Source organism: Ostrea edulis, chromosome 2 (assembly GCF_947568905.1).
Source record: "Ostrea edulis chromosome 2, xbOstEdul1.1, whole genome shotgun sequence".
Classification (NCBI taxonomy): Eukaryota; Metazoa; Mollusca; class Bivalvia; order Ostreida; family Ostreidae; genus Ostrea; species Ostrea edulis.
The window spans coordinates 21,765,383-21,783,161 of record NC_079165.1 but is presented as its reverse complement, the minus strand read 5'-3'; the positions used below and the strand labels follow the sequence as shown (position 1 = coordinate 21,783,161).

Below are 17,779 nucleotides of genomic sequence, written 5' to 3'. Positions count from 1 at the left end.
TTGCGACCGGAAGTGATTTTGGCAAAACTAAAAAAAACTGTTCTAGAAAATCCTATTTCACATTTTTCCTGAAAGTTTCATGAAAATCTATCGATCCGTTTTTGAGAAATCGCGTGCACAAAATCGGTAAGAAAAAGAACAATAATAATAATAACTAGATGCAATCTCGTTGCGAGCAACGAGTGGGTCTTCCGTCCAATTTTAGATGTGAGGAGATAAGAATTTGACTGAGATTTTCGTTCATAAATAATGATACAAACATATTGTCTAGACGTACAATTTAGCTTCGGTAATGTTTTACAAATATTGATCATTTAAGTGCTATGAATTAAAGAATCTCTGCCACGCTCGGCCACTAATGAAAGGGGTCAGCCTTTTTTTCGACAAAAAAGTTAATAATGTTATTTACTGCGATACAAAGTCGACTGATCAGGCGAGTCATGTCGCCCGGAGGCCTTTTTTTTTATCATTCTAGATATACCTCGCAAAACTGAACAAATTTTGTTCTACATGTCCTATTAAAATTTTCTTGAGAAAAAAGTTATTGATTGCGACATTTATGAGACTGTTAAGGCGAGTCATAAGGCCCGTGGGCCTTTTTCTTGATATCGTTTGAAAGATCTTGCAAAACTGAACAACTTTTGTTCTACATGTCTTATCAAAAGTTTTTCGAGAAAAAAGTTATTGATTGTGACACTAATCAAACTGTTCAGGCAAGCCATGAGGCCCGTTCGCCTTTTTCATGATGTTGTTCGAAAGATCTTGCAAAACTGAAAAACTTTTGTTCTAGATGTCTTATTAAAAGTTTCTTGACAAAAATGTTATAGCTTGCAACAATAACCCAACTGTTCAGGTGAGCCATGAGACCTGTAGGCCTATTTCTTAACATCGTTAGTTAACGCTTGCGAAACTGAACAACTTTTGTTCTACATGTCTTGTCAAAAGTTTCTCGAGAAAAAAGTTATTAATGTTATTAATTGTGATACAAATTCGACTGTTCAGGCGAGCCATGACGCCCTGAGGCCTAGTTTTTGATATCATTAGATAGATCTTGCAAAACTGAACAACTTTTGTTCTACATGTCTTATCAAAAGTTTTGTGAGAAAAAAGTTAATCATTGTAACAGAAATGCAATGGTTCAGGCGAGCCATGAGGCCTATGGGCCCATTTCTTGACATGACACGAAAGATCTCAATAAACTGTACAACTTTTGTTATATATGTCCAAGCAAAATATTTACGAGTAAAAAGTTATGATTTAAAACGTGGAAAAAAAATGGACACTTTTTTAAACTCCATTTTCGACCCCTACCGAGCTTCCATACTAGGCACTTCCGGAAATTTTTAAAACCGATGTGCACAACTACAACATGTCGTCTAACATCACTGAAAATTTCAGCACTCTAGCTTTTATCGTTTTTGAGATTTTGGCTGGACAAAATGGTCATCTGAAAATCGATAAAAGGGGGATAACTTCCAACCGGAAGTGAATTTTCAAAAATTCAAAAAAAGATATAAACTTCAAATAGCAATGCATCAACCCTGAAAATTTGAAGTAAATCGGTCAAGCCATCTCTGAGAAATCCTCTGCACAAAATCGGTAAGGAAAAAAAAAAAGAATAAAAATAATAATAATAATAATAAGAAAAGTGAAAAATCAACAATAGAATAATAGAAGGTTCTTCCGCTGAAGACGGAAGACCCTAACTAGACACGATCTCGTTGCGAGCAACGAGTAGGTCTTCCGTCCGATTTGTTGATGCACTCGGGGTTAAAAAAAAAAAAAAAAAAGGACAAATGAGTCCCAATTTAGTTTCCGACTTTAAGACACTTTAGATATAATCAATTTTTCATATCATAAGCTTCTGAAGCAAAGTTGCGGTGAAATTCGTTTGAAATTCGACTCTCCAGGCGAGCCATAAGGCCCGCGGGCCTATTTCTTGATGTCATTTTTAGCCCTCTATAGACTCAACAACTTTAGTTCTATATGTCTTTACAAAATATTTACCTGTAAAAAGTTATTGAGATCGACCGATATTGACAAAAAATCGACTCTACAGGCGAACCATTAGGACCATAGGCCTATTTCTTGATATCAATCGATAGATCTCGATAAACTGAACAACTTTTGTTCAATATGTCCTTACAAAATATTTACCAGTTACAAGTTTTTGAAATCGACTGATATCGACAAAAATCGACTCTACAGGCGAGCCATGAGGCCCACAGACCCATTTTTTGATATTGATCGATAGGTTATGACACATTGAACAACTTTTGTTCAATAATGCTTTTCAAAAAATATGTCGTTTTAAAGATATGAGGCGTCAAATATTTACGATTTTGGCCCTTAAAATCTCTAATTACGTAACATATGACCTACTTTTTGATTTGATAAGATCAAGCTCGTTGAGATGAACATTTCCGCTTCTACAACTTATTATAAAATATTAATAGTTTCTGAGATATTCTCAAAAACATTTGGACCCTTCTGAACCCCTAATTTAAAGGGTCAGCCCCTTTTGCTTGATATCGTAAGAAAGGTCATGACATTTCAAACATTTTTTGTTCAACAAGTATTTAGAAATTCTTTACCGTTCTCGAGTTATTTCTAGAAGTAATTTTTAGGGGCCAAACTGTAGCTCCCTAACGGGGCCACATAGGGTAAAAACGAAATATGCATATTGTTCAGATCATCATTCTGAACAAGTTTTGTTCTTTATTGCTTTTCAAAATATTTGTCGTTTTCGAGATACAAGGGGTAAAAAATTTATGGTTTTGGCCCTTAAAATCCCTTATTACGTAACATATGACCTAAATTTTTATATGAATAGATTTGGATTGTTGAGATGAACATTTTTTGTTCTTTGACTTATACCAAAATATTAACGATTTTTGAGATATTTGATCTAGACTTTGAGCCCTTCTAGATCCCTAATTTAAGGGGCTAGCCCCTAAATCTTGATATTTTCGAAAAGATCTCGTAAATGTGCACAACTTTTGTTCTACATGTCTTAACAAAATATTTGCAAGAAAAAAGATATTGGAGATCAAAGGTCAAAAATCGCCAAAATCGGCGAAAAATTTTGGCATCCATTTTTTCAGGTCCAGGCGAGCTTTTAGGCAAATCGCCTCCGGTAAAATCGAATCCCCCACAAATCTTCTAAAATGTTTACTCTATCTTGTGTAGAAATTTCAAGACTCTAGCTTCAAAACTAACGGAGGAGATGTGTGGACAACAATGCCCTTCAAAAAGTCACTAAAAGAGAGATAACTCCTGACCGGAAGTGACGTCAAGCACGAAATTTTGCAAGCAAAGTCTCGTCACCAAAAGACATCTTTCCTGAAAATTTCGTGAAAATCGATCAAGAAATGGCTGAGAAAAACGCGTGTACTACCAAGGAAAATAATAATAATAATAAATAATAATAATAATGAAGAAGAAGAACGCGAACAATAATAGTAAGGTCTTCCGCAGGAGACGGAAGACCTTAACTAGACACTCATTACTAGTAATGAGTAGGTCTTCCGTTAGACCACTTCCGGTAAAGAGCTTTCTATTCCTACGAAAACCATTTAAATGTATCAGAAAATGTGCCGTAACAATGAATGAGAAATGTATTATCGAATTTTTTACTCCTTTCTCGTAACTTCCGGTGACGACCGGAAGTACTATTCAGATGCGTTTTCCTATAAATGACAGCGACTCTTTACTGTCTTTATTCCCTGAAAATTTCATGTCTCTATCTCAAAGAGTTCTCTAGAAAAAGAAGTAGACTAAAGAAAGAAAAAGTAGTAGGTTACTACCGACCGGAAGTCAATTTTGAAAAACAAAATTATCAAAACTTTAGAAGTTGATACTTTTATTAAGACATGTGAAAATCATATGAAAGACTTCAAATATAAGCGAGATTGATGAGGACAAAGAGACAACAAGTAAATAGGTATTTTATCAAGAAACCGGAAGTAGTCGTTTTGACTACCGACAGAGTCAATATTCTTTTGACATTTTGAAAGAGACTTAATAAACTAGAATAGGTTTCAATTTAAAAGAAAAAAATTGAAATTTGCGATTCTTTCCATCACTTCCGGTGACGACAGAAGTGACGGTCGACATGTTCAACCCCCTACTGCACGCTTACAAACGGAGATTGATCATCCCTGAATATTTGATGAACCTATATTTTACCTTTTCCAAGGAAAATGCTGTACAAAATTCCTTTTGAGAAACAGAAAATCGACCATATTTTCAGACCGGAAGTGAATTTTGTAAAAACAAAAATAATTATAGCAAGGTCATTTCATAAGACATTATTCCTGAAAATTTCAGCCATCTCTGAGAAATCACTCAAAGAAATCGGAAAATCGACATTTTTTCAAATACTTCCGGTATAGACCGGAAGTGACGGACAAAAAAATTGAATGTATGTGTACAATGGACTAATGTTAGTTGATCAACTCTTCAAGTTTCAAGCTTCTATCTATATTCATTATTGAGAAACTGAAAAAACAAGGTTTGAATATGTCCACCCTATATCTCACGACCGGAAGTGAATTTTGCAAAAATATTTAAATTTACTCTAGACATTTATACTGTCTATAACATATGTAAAATTCAAATCATTAACTTCTTTTATGACCGAGATTTATGGCACTGAAAAATGAGAGAATGAATAGTCTTTCTTTGATATAACCGGAAGTTGGAGATTCAACTTCCGGTGGGGTCAACATTCTTTTGAGAATTAGAACCAGACCTAGTAAACCGATATAGGTTTCAGTTTGAAAGAAAAAAGTTTGAAATATATGATTCATTTAATCACTTCCGGTGACGACCGGAAGTGACGGCCGACATTCTTAACCCCCTACTGCACGCCTACAAAGTGAGATCTATTAACTCTGAAAATTTGATGACTCTATCTTTTACCGTTTCTGAGAAAAACGCTGGACAACGAAAACAGCTAATAAGCCGTATTTGCCGACCGGAAGTAAATTTTACAAAAATATTTGACGTTACTCTAGACATTTATAGTGACTATAATATATTTAAAACTCAACTCATTAACTAGTTTCATGACCGAGATTTACGGCACTGAAAAATGAGAGAATGAATAGTCTTTTTTTGATATAACCGGAAGTTGAAGATTCAACTTCCGGTGGGGTCAACATTTTTTGAGAATTAGAACGAGATATAGTAAACCGAAATAGGTTTCAATTTGAAAGAAAAAAGTTTGAAATTCATGTTTCCTTTAATCACTTCCGGTGACGACCGGAAGTGACGGCCGACATTCTTAACCCCCTACTGCACGCCTACAAAGTGAGATCTATTAACTCTGAAAATTTGGTGACTCTATCTTTTACCGTTTCTGAGAAAAACGCTGGAAAAGATATCTTGTAAAAAGACGAAAATTGGACATATCTTGCGACCGGAAGTGAATTTTGAAAAAACGAAAAAATTGCCTCGAGGTACCATCGTTCTCTATAATCTGTGAAAGTTTCAGGAAAATCCATCCAACGGTCTCGGAGACAAAAGGGAAAAAAATAATAATAATAATAATAACTAGACACTCATTACTAGTAATGAGTAGGTCTTCCGTTAGACCACTTCCGGTAAAGAGCTTTCTGTTCCTACAAAAACCATTTAAATGTATCAGAAAATGTGCCTTAACAATGAATGAGAAATCTATTATCGAATTTTTTACTCCTTTCTCGTAACTTCCGGTGACGACCGGAAGTACTATTCAGATGCGTTTTCCTAAAAATGACAGCGACTCTTTACTGTCTATATTCCCTGAAAATTTCACGTCTCTATCTGAAAGAGTTCTCAAAAAAAGAAGTAAACCTAGGAAAGAAAAAGTAGTAGGTTACTACCGACCGGAAGTCAATTTTGAAAAACAAAATTATCAAAACTTTAGAAGTTGATACTTTTATTAAGACATGTGAAAATCATATGAAAGACTTCAAATATAAGCGAGATTTATGGGGACAAAGAGACGAAAATTGAAAAGGTATTTTATCAAAAAACCGGAAGTAGTCGTTTTGACTACCGACAGAGTCAATATTCTTTTGACACTTTGAAAGAGACTTAATAAACTAGTATAGGTTTCAATTTAAAGGAAAAAGTTTGAAATTTGCGATTCTTTCCATCACTTCCGGTGACGACAGGAAGTGACGGTCGACATGTTCAACCCACTACTGCACGCCTACAAACGGAGATTGATCATCCCTGATTGTTTGATGAACCTATATTTGACCTTTTCCAAGAAAAATGCTGGACAAAATTCCTTTTGAGAAACAGAAAATCGGCCATATTTTCCGACCGGAAGTGAATTTTGTAAAAACAAAAATAATTATAGCAAGGTCATTTCATAAGACATTATTCCTGAAAATTTCAGCCATCTCTGAGAAATCACTCGAAGAAATCGGAAAATCGACATTTTTTCAAATACTTCCGGTATAAACCGGAAGTGACGAACAAAAAAATTGAATGTATGTGTACAATGCACTGATGTTAGTTGATCAACTCTACAAGTTTCAAGCGTCTATTTATATTCATTATTGAGAAACTGAAAAAACAAGGTTTGAATATGTCCACCCTATATCTCACGACCGGAAGTGAATTTTTTCAAAAATATTTAAATTTACTTTAGACATTTATACTGTCTATAACATATGTAAAATTCAAATCATTAACTTCTTTTATGACCGAGATTTATGGCACTGAAAAATGAGAGAATGAATAGTCTTTCTTTGATATAACCGGAAGTTGGAGTTTCAACTTCCGGTGGGGTCAACATTTTTTTGAGAATTAGAACCAGACCTAGTAAACCGATATAGGTTTCAGTTTGAAAGAAAAAAGTTTGAAATATATGATTCATTTAATCACTTCCGGTGACGACCGGAAGTGACGGCCGACATTCTTAACCCCCTACTGCACGCCTACAAAGTGAGATCTATTAACTCTGAAAATTTGATGACTCTATCTTTTACCGTTTCTGAGAAAAACGCTGGACAACGAAAACAGCTAATAAGCCGTATTTGCCGACCGGAAGTAAATTTTACAAAAATATTTGACGTTACTCTAGACATTTATAGTGACTATAATATATTTAAAACTCAACTCATTAACTAGTTTCATGACCGAGATTTACGGCACTGAAAAATGAGAGAATGAATAGTCTTTTTTTGATATAACCGGAAGTTGAAGATTCAACTTCCGGTGGGGTCAACATTTTTTGAGAATTAGAACGAGATATAGTAAACCGAAATAGGTTTCAATTTGAAAGAAAAAAGTTTGAAATTCATGTTTCCTTTAATCACTTCCGGTGACGACCGGAAGTGACGGCCGACATTCTTAACCCCCTACTGCACGCCTACAAAGTGAGATCTATTAACTCTGAAAATTTGGTGACTCTATCTTTTACCGTTTCTGAGAAAAACGCTGGAAAAGATATCTTGTAAAAAGACGAAAATTGGACATATCTTGCGACCGGAAGTGAATTTTGAAAAAACGAAAAAATTGCCTCGAGGTACCATCGTTCTCTATAATCTGTGAAAGTTTCAGGAAAATCCATCCAACGGTCTCGGAGACAAAAGGGAAAAAAATAATAATAATAATAATAACTAGACACTCATTACTAGTAATGAGTAGGTCTTCCGTTAGACCACTTCCGGTAAAGAGCTTTCTGTTCCTACAAAAACCATTTAAATGTATCAGAAAATGTGCCTTAACAATGAATGAGAAATCTATTATCGAATTTTTTACTCCTTTCTCGTAACTTCCGGTGACGACCGGAAGTACTATTCAGATGCGTTTTCCTAAAAATGACAGCGACTCTTTACTGTCTATATTCCCTGAAAATTTCACGTCTCTATCTGAAAGAGTTCTCAAAAAAAGAAGTAAACCTAGGAAAGAAAAAGTAGTAGGTTACTACCGACCGGAAGTCAATTTTGAAAAACAAAATTATCAAAACTTTAGAAGTTGATACTTTTATTAAGACATGTGAAAATCATATGAAAGACTTCAAATATAAGCGAGATTTATGGGGACAAAGAGACGAAAATTGAAAAGGTATTTTATCAAAAAACCGGAAGTAGTCGTTTTGACTACCGACAGAGTCAATATTCTTTTGACACTTTGAAAGAGACTTAATAAACTAGTATAGGTTTCAATTTAAAGGAAAAAGTTTGAAATTTGCGATTCTTTCCATCACTTCCGGTGACAACAGGAAGTGACGGTCGACATGTTCAACCCACTACTGCACGCCTACAAACGGAGATTGATCATCCCTGATTGTTTGATGAACCTATATTTGACCTTTTCCAAGAAAAATGCTGGACAAAATTCCTTTTGAGAAACAGAAAATCGGCCATATTTTCCGACCGGAAGTGAATTTTGTAAAAACAAAAATAATTATAGCAAGGTCATTTCATAAGACATTATTCCTGAAAATTTCAGCCATCTCTGAGAAATCACTCGAAGAAATCGGAAAATCGACATTTTTTCAAATACTTCCGGTATAAACCGGAAGTGACGAACAAAAAAATTGAATGTATGTGTACAATGCACTGATGTTAGTTGATCAACTCTACAAGTTTCAAGCGTCTATTTATATTCATTATTGAGAAACTGAAAAAACAAGGTTTGAATATGTCCACCCTATATCTCACGACCGGAAGTGAATTTTTTCAAAAATATTTAAATTTACTTTAGACATTTATACTGTCTATAACATATGTAAAATTCAAATCATTAACTTCTTTTATGACCGAGATTTATGGCACTGAAAAATGAGAGAATGAATAGTCTTTCTTTGATATAACCGGAAGTTGGAGTTTCAACTTCCGGTGGGGTCAACATTTTTTTGAGAATTAGAACCAGACCTAGTAAACCGATATAGGTTTCAGTTTGAAAGAAAAAAGTTTGAAATATATGATTCATTTAATCACTTCCGGTGACGACCGGAAGTGACGGCCGACATTCTTAACCCCCTACTGCACGCCTACAAAGTGAGATCTATTAACTCTGAAAATTTGATGACTCTATCTTTTACCGTTTCTGAGAAAAACGCTGGACAACGAAAACAGCTAATAAGCCGTATTTGCCGACCGGAAGTAAATTTTACAAAAATATTTGACGTTACTCTAGACATTTATAGTGACTATAATATATTTAAAACTCAACTCATTAACTAGTTTCATGACCGAGATTTATGGCACTGAAAAATGAGAGAATGAATAGGCTTTCTTTGATATAACCGGAAGTTGAAGATTCAACTTCCGGTGGGGTCAACATTTTTTGAGAATTAGAACGAGATATAGTAAACCGAAATAGGTTTCAATTTGAAAGAAAAAAGTTTCAGGAAAATCCATCCAACGGTCTCGGAGACGAAAGGGGAAAAAAAAAAAAAAAAAAATAATAATAAACAGTAGAATCACTAGAAGGTCTTCCGTTGGAAACGGAAGACCTTAATAAACAGTAGAATCACTTGGAAACGGAAGACCTTAATAATAAGAAACGGAGCAAAAACAATATGTCTCCGACACTTTGTGTTCGGAGACATAATAAACAGTAGCATCACTATAAGGTCTTCCGTCTGGAATGGAAGACCTTAATAAGAAACAGAGTAAAAACAATATGTTCCCAAACTTTGTTTGGGGAACATAAAAATGTTGGTACCCACGGAAAGGTCTTGTCATAATGAATACTCATGTGAAATATCAAAGCCCTAGCACTTACTGTTCAAAAGTTGTTAGCAAGGTTAAAGTTTTCAAAAGGTAGGTCAAACTCCAAGGTCACAGGGTCAAAAATGTTGGTACCCACGGAAAGGTCTTGTCACAAGGAATACTCATGTGAAATATCAAAGCTCTAGCACTTACTGTTCAAAAGTTATTAGCAAGGTTAAATTTAGAATGACAGACAGGACAAAAACAATATGCCCCCCCCCCCCCCAATCTTCGATCTTGGGGGCATAAAAAGGGGACAGAATTTGTGAACATGAAAACAACAAGGTCAAACCTATAACACACATACTCTGCCAGGAAGTTAAGGACTCACCCATGGGGTCTTTTTTTTAAAATTGGTTTTTGTACACATAATAAAGTACATGTACATGAATATAACAAATCATATATAACTATCATTATGTGCATGGAGAGAGATAGTGAGAAAGAGAGAAAAACATGTTTTAATAAGTAAATAGTAAGTTCCATCTGTTCCATTAAATATAAAATTTTTTCTTTTCACCATTCTTATATGCGATATATTTGTGTTTTATAAAATAATGACTCACCCCTGTTGTTGTCTGAGATTCTAGAGGTGTGTGCCAACTATGAAAAACAAAATTGATTTGGACAATTTTTTTACCATATAAAACTGCAGAAAGACATGTGACAAAACACATACTATTAAAATGTATTACTACCGCAAGTACTGCGCAGACAAAATGTATTACTACCGCAAGTACTGTGCAGACAAAATGTATTACTACCGCAAGTACTGTGCAGACAAAATGTATAACTACCGCAAGTACTGCGCAGACAAAATGTATTACTACAGCAAGTACTGCGCAGACAAAATGTATTACTACCGCAAGTACTGTGCAGACCAAATGTACTACTACCGCAAGTACTGTGCAGACAAAATGTATTACTACCGCAAGTACTGTGCAGACCAAATGTATTACTACCGCAAGTACTGCGCAGACCAAATGTATTACTACCGCAAGTACTGCGCAGACCAAATGTATTACTACCGCAAGTACTGCGCAGACAAAATGTATTACTACCGCAAGTACTGCGCAGACAAAATGTATTACTACCGCAAGTACTGCGAGTACTGCGCAGACAAAATGTATTACTACCGCAAGTACTGTGCAGACGAAATGTATTACTACCGCAAGTACTGTGCAGACGAAATGTATTACTACCACAAGTACTGCGCAGACAAAATGTATTACTACCGCAAGTACTGTGCAGACCACTTTTTCACAACTGTACTTGTGAAACACAATGCTCAAGTTCAGAGGTGTAAACTTCTTGTGGGACATCTGTTCAACAATTTGGTACGCACAATTTACAAACACATCAAGCAGGCAGCCTGAAGTGAGTGTGTTCACAAAGATGCTGTTCAGGTTAATATTGTTTTGAATTGTGGGATATTGACAGGCTTAGCGTAATAACCTCTAACATTTGCTTGATACACATGTAGGTTGAGAGACAACTTGATATAAGAAATAGCCAAAATCAGATGTCAAGATACAGAAATTTACTTTAGGTCCAATCAATACACCTAAAGGCCAGTGCCCAAATGTTGTATAGGAATTCAACCAAGAGTAAATATCCATACACCCCTGACTGAACCTAAATAAACTAATTTCTTTCCTTCTGTATGTGCATGTATCATAAACACCATAAGCTATAAACTATTTTACAAATATCCCTGACAAACTATGAGAATCTGCCATCCTTTAGATAATAATGACAAAAGTCCAAGATATATTTTTCATTTTGTTCATGTTAAGAGAGAATCAATGTCGTCCACACATATAGGTAGATGTTAACATAGTCATGATCTCTGTGATTCAGCCTGCAGAACATTAACTGACAAGATTGGAAATATACAGCGATTGTAACTGTCATTTGCTGCAGTTAAAACATTTGGCATCATGAACAAAAAGGACAGGCGTGATTCTGTGCAGATGATTGTGAAAACAGTGGATTGAAATTGTAGTTTTTTAAAGTAAATTTCAATCCACTTTGCAACTGCATGTATCATAACCAATATAACGAGGCAGAAATGTGATATCTTCTGAAATTTGAATATCATAACCCTTGTAGAAGATTGTATGTCACTTCAAAACAATAAAATATTCCACCTATAAAGGTTTTTGAAGAGATCATTATCATACATTTTGTGTGCGCTAACTTTTCGTAGATGATTTACACAGCCCAGGAATTCCATTTAGTACACATATTTTCTGTTGATTTTAAAACATACAATTCATTGATGTAATATTATGTATCTTGAAAGGAAATTGTATCATTATCTACTTTTCCTCACTTGCTTTTTCTATGTATAGTAATTACAATGTAAATGTTTTAGGATGCCCCAATAATGCGACATACTTCCTTTAGAATATAATTCCACTGCTGCATAAAAATTTATATTGTATACAAGCACATCCGTGAGAGTAATGCATTTTACGTTATAAATACATGTACATTGTATAATTATGGTATTTATTCTGTCTATGCATATGCTTTATGATAATCATTATCAATTATTCTTAGGTAAAAACCTCATAAGTTGTAAGAACTTCCTTGTGTTCAAACCTGTATATCATACATGCATTAAAATATGTTCAAACCAAAGCGAATTGAAGTTGACTTCAAAAACAACAATTTTAATCCCATGCTTTCAAATCATCCACGCTGAAAAATGTTCCTACTCATACAACGATAGATAGTAATTCAATGTTTTCACGTGAGTCCGTGCCGAGTTAGTATCTACCCACTGCATGTTTTGACTGTAATGGATGAAAATCACGAATTCTCTAAATTTCATTTCTTGCCAATTAATGTTCTGTGGTCTTATGCGGCCCTACTTGTCAACACATGTATGTGAATGTCGATATAATCACTAACTGTGTACGTTATATCTGGTTTGTCCACGTCCTCATAAATGATCAAAGATATGAATAGTCATCAACTATGTACACGATGCCTGCAATAAACATATGCTTAATATTCTATTAAATCAGGGGTCCAAATCAATAGCAATATATTTGGTCAAGTTTAAACTTTTCTGGTCAAACCCCTGTGTGATCAGGACACATTGTCACAAACTGATAACAAAAGTAACATTTATAATGTACCTTCATAGACTGAAGTTCTGCTAAACTCAGATCTTTGACAGAGGCTTGGTACAATTCAAGCTCTTCTCGTTTTTTCTACAAATAAAAAACATTGCCATACAAATACTTCAATCTCCATCCAAATACCTCTGATTAAAAATCAATAACATTTTACTTTTACTGAAATTACTGAAATCAAATAATACAAGAGGCCCATGGGCCGCATCGCTCACCTGAATCACCTTGGCCCATATCTGAAGACTTTCCATATATATTTGCATGTAAAACCTTAGTCCCTATTATGGCCCCAACTACCCTGGGAAGCCACGATTTTTGCAAACTTGAATCTACACTACATCAGAAAGCTTTCATGTAAATGTCAACTTCTTTGGCCCAATGGTTCTTGAGAAGATTTTTAAAGATTTTCCCTATATTTGTATGTAAAACTTTGACCCCCCCCCCCCCCCCCCCCCACTTGTGGCCCCATCCTACCCCCCGGGGGCCATGATTTGAACAAACTTGAATCTGCACTATGACAGAAAGTTTTCTTGTAAATATCAGCTTTTCTGACTCAGTGGTTATTGAGAAGAAGATTTTAACTATATTTGTATGTAAAACTTTGACCCCCCCTTGTGGCCCCATCCTACCCCCGGGGGCTATGATTTGAACAAACTTGAATCTGCACTATGTCAGAAAGTTTTCATGTAAAAATCAGCTTTTCTGGCTCAGTGGTTCTTGAGAAGAAGAATTTCCATATATATTTGTATGTAAAACTTTGATCCCCCCTTGTGGCCCCATCCTACCCCCGGGGCCCATGATTCGAACAAACTTGAATCTGCATTATGTCAGGAAGCTTTCATGTAAATCTCAGCTTTTCTGGCTTAGTGGTCCTTGAGAAGAAGATTTTTAAAGTTTTTCCCTATATATTTGTATGTAAAACTCTGATCCCCCCTTGTGGCCCCATCCTACCCCCAGGGGCCATGATTTGAACAAACTTGAACCTGCAATATGTCAGAAAGCTTTCAGGTAAATTTCAGCTCTTCTGGCCCAGTGGTTCTTGAGAAGAAGATTTTTAAATGACCCCACCCTATTTTTGTGATTATCTCCCCTTTGAAAGGGACATGGCCCTTCATTTGAACAAACTTGAAAGCCCTTCACCCAAGGATGCTTTTGGCCAAGTTTGGTTGAAATTGGCCCAGTAGTTCTGAAGAAGAAGATAAAATTGTGAAAAGTTTACAACAACGACAGACAACGGACACATTTTGATCAGAAAAGCTCACTTGAACCTTCGGTTCAGGTGAGCTAGAAAGTTCACGGCATGTCAAATATCTAACAGAGGTTATAAATATCTAACAGTGGTTATAAATATCTAACAGAGGTTATGGTTATAAATATCTAACAGAGGTTATGGTTATGAATATCTAACTGAGGTTATGGTTATAAATATCAAACAGTGGTTATAAATATCTAACACTGGTTATAAATATCTAACAGTGGTTATAAATATCTAAAAGTGGTTATAAATATCTAACTGGTTATAGATATCTAACACTGGTTATAAATATCTAACAGTGGTTATAAATATCTAACAGTGGTTATAAATATCTAACAGAGGTTATAAATATTTAACTGGTTATAAATATCTAACAATGGTTATAAATATCTAACAGTGGTTATACATGTAAATATCTAACAGTGGTCATGGTTATAAATATCTAACAGTGGTTATAAATATCTAACAGTGGCTATAAATATCTAACAGAGGGTATGCGGTTGAGTTAAGGCTTTCCCCATAAATACCAGTCCTGTACATAAATGTACTTTACCACACTGACACATTGCACGACGTCACAATGAAAAATACGTCATGACGAAGGTCATGACGTACATATCTACCGTCCTTTTGTGGTTGGAAATATCAAAATATTGTTTCGTTATTTACCACCTCTGTCAAACGGTAAACTGCAATCGTGTAAAAGTTTCTGTCAAATGGGTTATATTAATTCTCTTTGATATTGAAAAAGTTTCAATTTCTTTTCTATATAACATACATGCTAAAATAATATCCATATTATATTGTGATCTTGATATCGCCCCTAATCTGCACGTATAGTTACTTTTACAATGGACTCATTAGCATAAACAGGGTTTCCGTATATAAAAATTTCATTATTGGCACGACACCCCGAGGTTTTTAAGTGAAAGATGTTTGATTTATGTGACATGTGAACTTCAGTGCAAAAGGAAAGTTAGGGGAGCAAGTTCTGGCTTCAACAGAAAATATGTTTTTCAGGCTAGATTCAACTTCGTATGTGCAAAAATCGCTGCATCTTGCATATTCAATGCAAAAATTAGACATGTTACAAGTCACAATAAACTTGCTCTCAGTACTTTTCAAATTAAGAAATTAATATGCTTTGAAGTTATATATACTTCAGCTTGCATTGATATCTGGATATCGTGCCAATTCAACGATTTATACATACACGATACGTTTTTATCTTGATATTTGATCACGTGATACCGAGTTGATGTAGAGAGTGTCGGTCTGGTGAAAAATGTATAGGAGGTCAATATGCACTTAATGATATATACATATTGTTTTTGTATAAAAGGGTTGTTTTTACAGAATTTGTCACAAATTGATCTGTTTATTAATGCTTTTTTCCTGACATATTTCTATGGCCCTACTTAACACAACTGCGTATGGTTATAAATATCTAACAGTGGTTATAAATATCTAACAGTGGTTATGGTTATAAATATCTAACAGAGGGTATGGTTATAAATATCTAACAGTGGTTATAAATATCTAACAGTGGCTATAAATATCTAACAGTGGTTATAAATATCTAACAGTGGTTATAAATATCTAACTGGTTATAAATATACACATGAATTACCTTCCTGTATGTAATGGCGACATGAAAATCATGATAGATAACAGGAATGAGGTCTTTGCTCAGCTGGACATCAAATTCCACAAAGTCAGCCCCCTACAACATAATATACCACCACAATAAGCACTCCCTCGATCAAATGAGATATTCCAATCAACTCAAAAGCCTCTCCATCAGTGTTAATGATAAGTCTGAAAGGTTAAATCTGGCACATACACTCTGAAAATAACGTCAATTCTGTGGGATATTTACATGACATGAGGAAAGAATCTATAAAACTGAATAATCAGGACTGTGTGAAAATTCAGGAAACTTACATGGCTTGCTGCATCCTGTAGAGATTGTACAGTGTTTTCCCGAACAGTTGCTAACCTACAAAAATTTAATTAAAAGATGAAATGTTCACCAATACACAATCTACTGACTGTAATAATAATGAAAAAAAAAAAGTTTAAAATTTTACGGAAGCTTAACATCACTCATCGGGTGATTTACTTTTTGTGCTTGTATGACGAACCCATTCCACGGTGACCTACATCCAAGGACTTGCGCTGAACCTTCCAATAGTTCTGGTAGCTCACATCCATTTTCAGATCTAAACCAAGTACTGGTTTCACAATAAGATAATCCACTGTAAGAAATTTACATGGCCTTAGAAACAAAGCTAGATACGGAGGCAAGACAATTACCTTTTCTTTCAGTACAACGTTACGATGTAACCAAAATCTGCAGTCACTGCTATAGCATATAGCACACTGGATTAACTTCCAAACTCCTGGTAGAAAGATAATCTTTAAGAAATACTACAGGTGAGTATAAAATGGTGCTTTTGTTTGCATGTCTCCAACAGGTGAACCTACAAATTTATAAAGACAATGGCATATTAATACTGTGTCCATTTTGGTTTCTCTACAAGGATTTTTCTCAGCAATGTGATGATTTATTTTCTCAGTGCTGTAAAACAAATGGTACAAAAATTACAAGATTAACAAAACATAACACTATTAACAGAAAAAGACAGCCACAAATGTAAATTCAAAAACCATAGAAAATTAAACCCCTCACTCAGTAACCCCATCAACCACTAACTCTCTCATGTTACAAATCACTTTATCAGCCCCTTACAATCAGTTCTATGGGATTGCGGTTCTATAAAATTCCCTTTTCCGGCCCCTTACAGACAATCAGTACTATGGACTTGTGATACTATAAATCACTTTATCGACCCCTTACACACAATCTGTACTATACTTTTGTGGTACTAGATACTTTATCTGACCTTACAAACTATCTGTCCTATACGTTTGTGGCACTAGATACTTTATCTGACCCTTACAAACTATCTGTCCTATAGGTTTGTGGCACTAGATACTTTATCTGACCCTTACAAACTATCTGTCCTATACGTTTGTGGTACTAGATACTTTATCTGACCCTTACAGGCTATCTGTCCTATAGGTTTGTGGCACTAGATACTTTATCTGACCCTTACAGACTATCTGTCCTATAGGTTCGTGGTACTAGATACTTTATCTGACCATTACAGACTATCTGTCCTATAGGTTTGTGGTACTAGATACTTTTTCTGACCCTTACAGACTATCTGTCCTATAAGTTTGTGACACTAGATACTTTATCTGACCCTTACAGACTATCTGTCCTATAGGTTTGTGGTACTAGATACTTTATCTGACCCTTACAGACTATCTGTCCTATAGGTTTGTGGCACTAGATACTTTATCTGACCCTTACAGACTATCTGTCCTATAGGTTTGTGGTACTAGATACTTTATCGACCCCTTACAGACTATCTGTCCTATAGGTTTGTGGTGAAGTCCCGTGATTGGCACTGTCTTGGTATCGTTGGATTTTTTCAGATCCAATGGCAGCAGGTAGCAGTAGCCTACATGTTTTGGCTCCACTTCCTCTTCATGGACATAAAAATCAAACTGGAAGCCCTGTTAACAAAAAGCAAAATATGAATGACCTAGAATTTGGCAGTTATATGTCACCATAATCCTGCTGTGGT

The 17,779-nt window shown here is 35.1% G+C and overlaps 1 protein-coding gene across 1 annotated transcript in view; it reads right to left on the bottom strand.

The window, feature by feature from the left end:
* LOC125678919 (glycerophosphocholine phosphodiesterase GPCPD1-like) overlaps positions 1–17,779 on the bottom strand; it is a 66,076-nt gene that overhangs the window by 32,835 nt on the left and 15,462 nt on the right. The window contains exons 8-13 of the mRNA XM_056156407.1: positions 17,555–17,708; positions 16,246–16,381; positions 16,068–16,122; positions 15,754–15,846; positions 12,872–12,946; positions 10,289–10,325 (exon numbers count right to left, since the gene is read on the bottom strand). Of these exons, the coding sequence (XP_056012382.1) occupies positions 10,289–10,325; positions 12,872–12,946; positions 15,754–15,846; positions 16,068–16,122; positions 16,246–16,381; positions 17,555–17,708 (550 nt within the window). The remainder of the gene's footprint in view (positions 1–10,288; positions 10,326–12,871; positions 12,947–15,753; positions 15,847–16,067; positions 16,123–16,245; positions 16,382–17,554; positions 17,709–17,779) is intronic.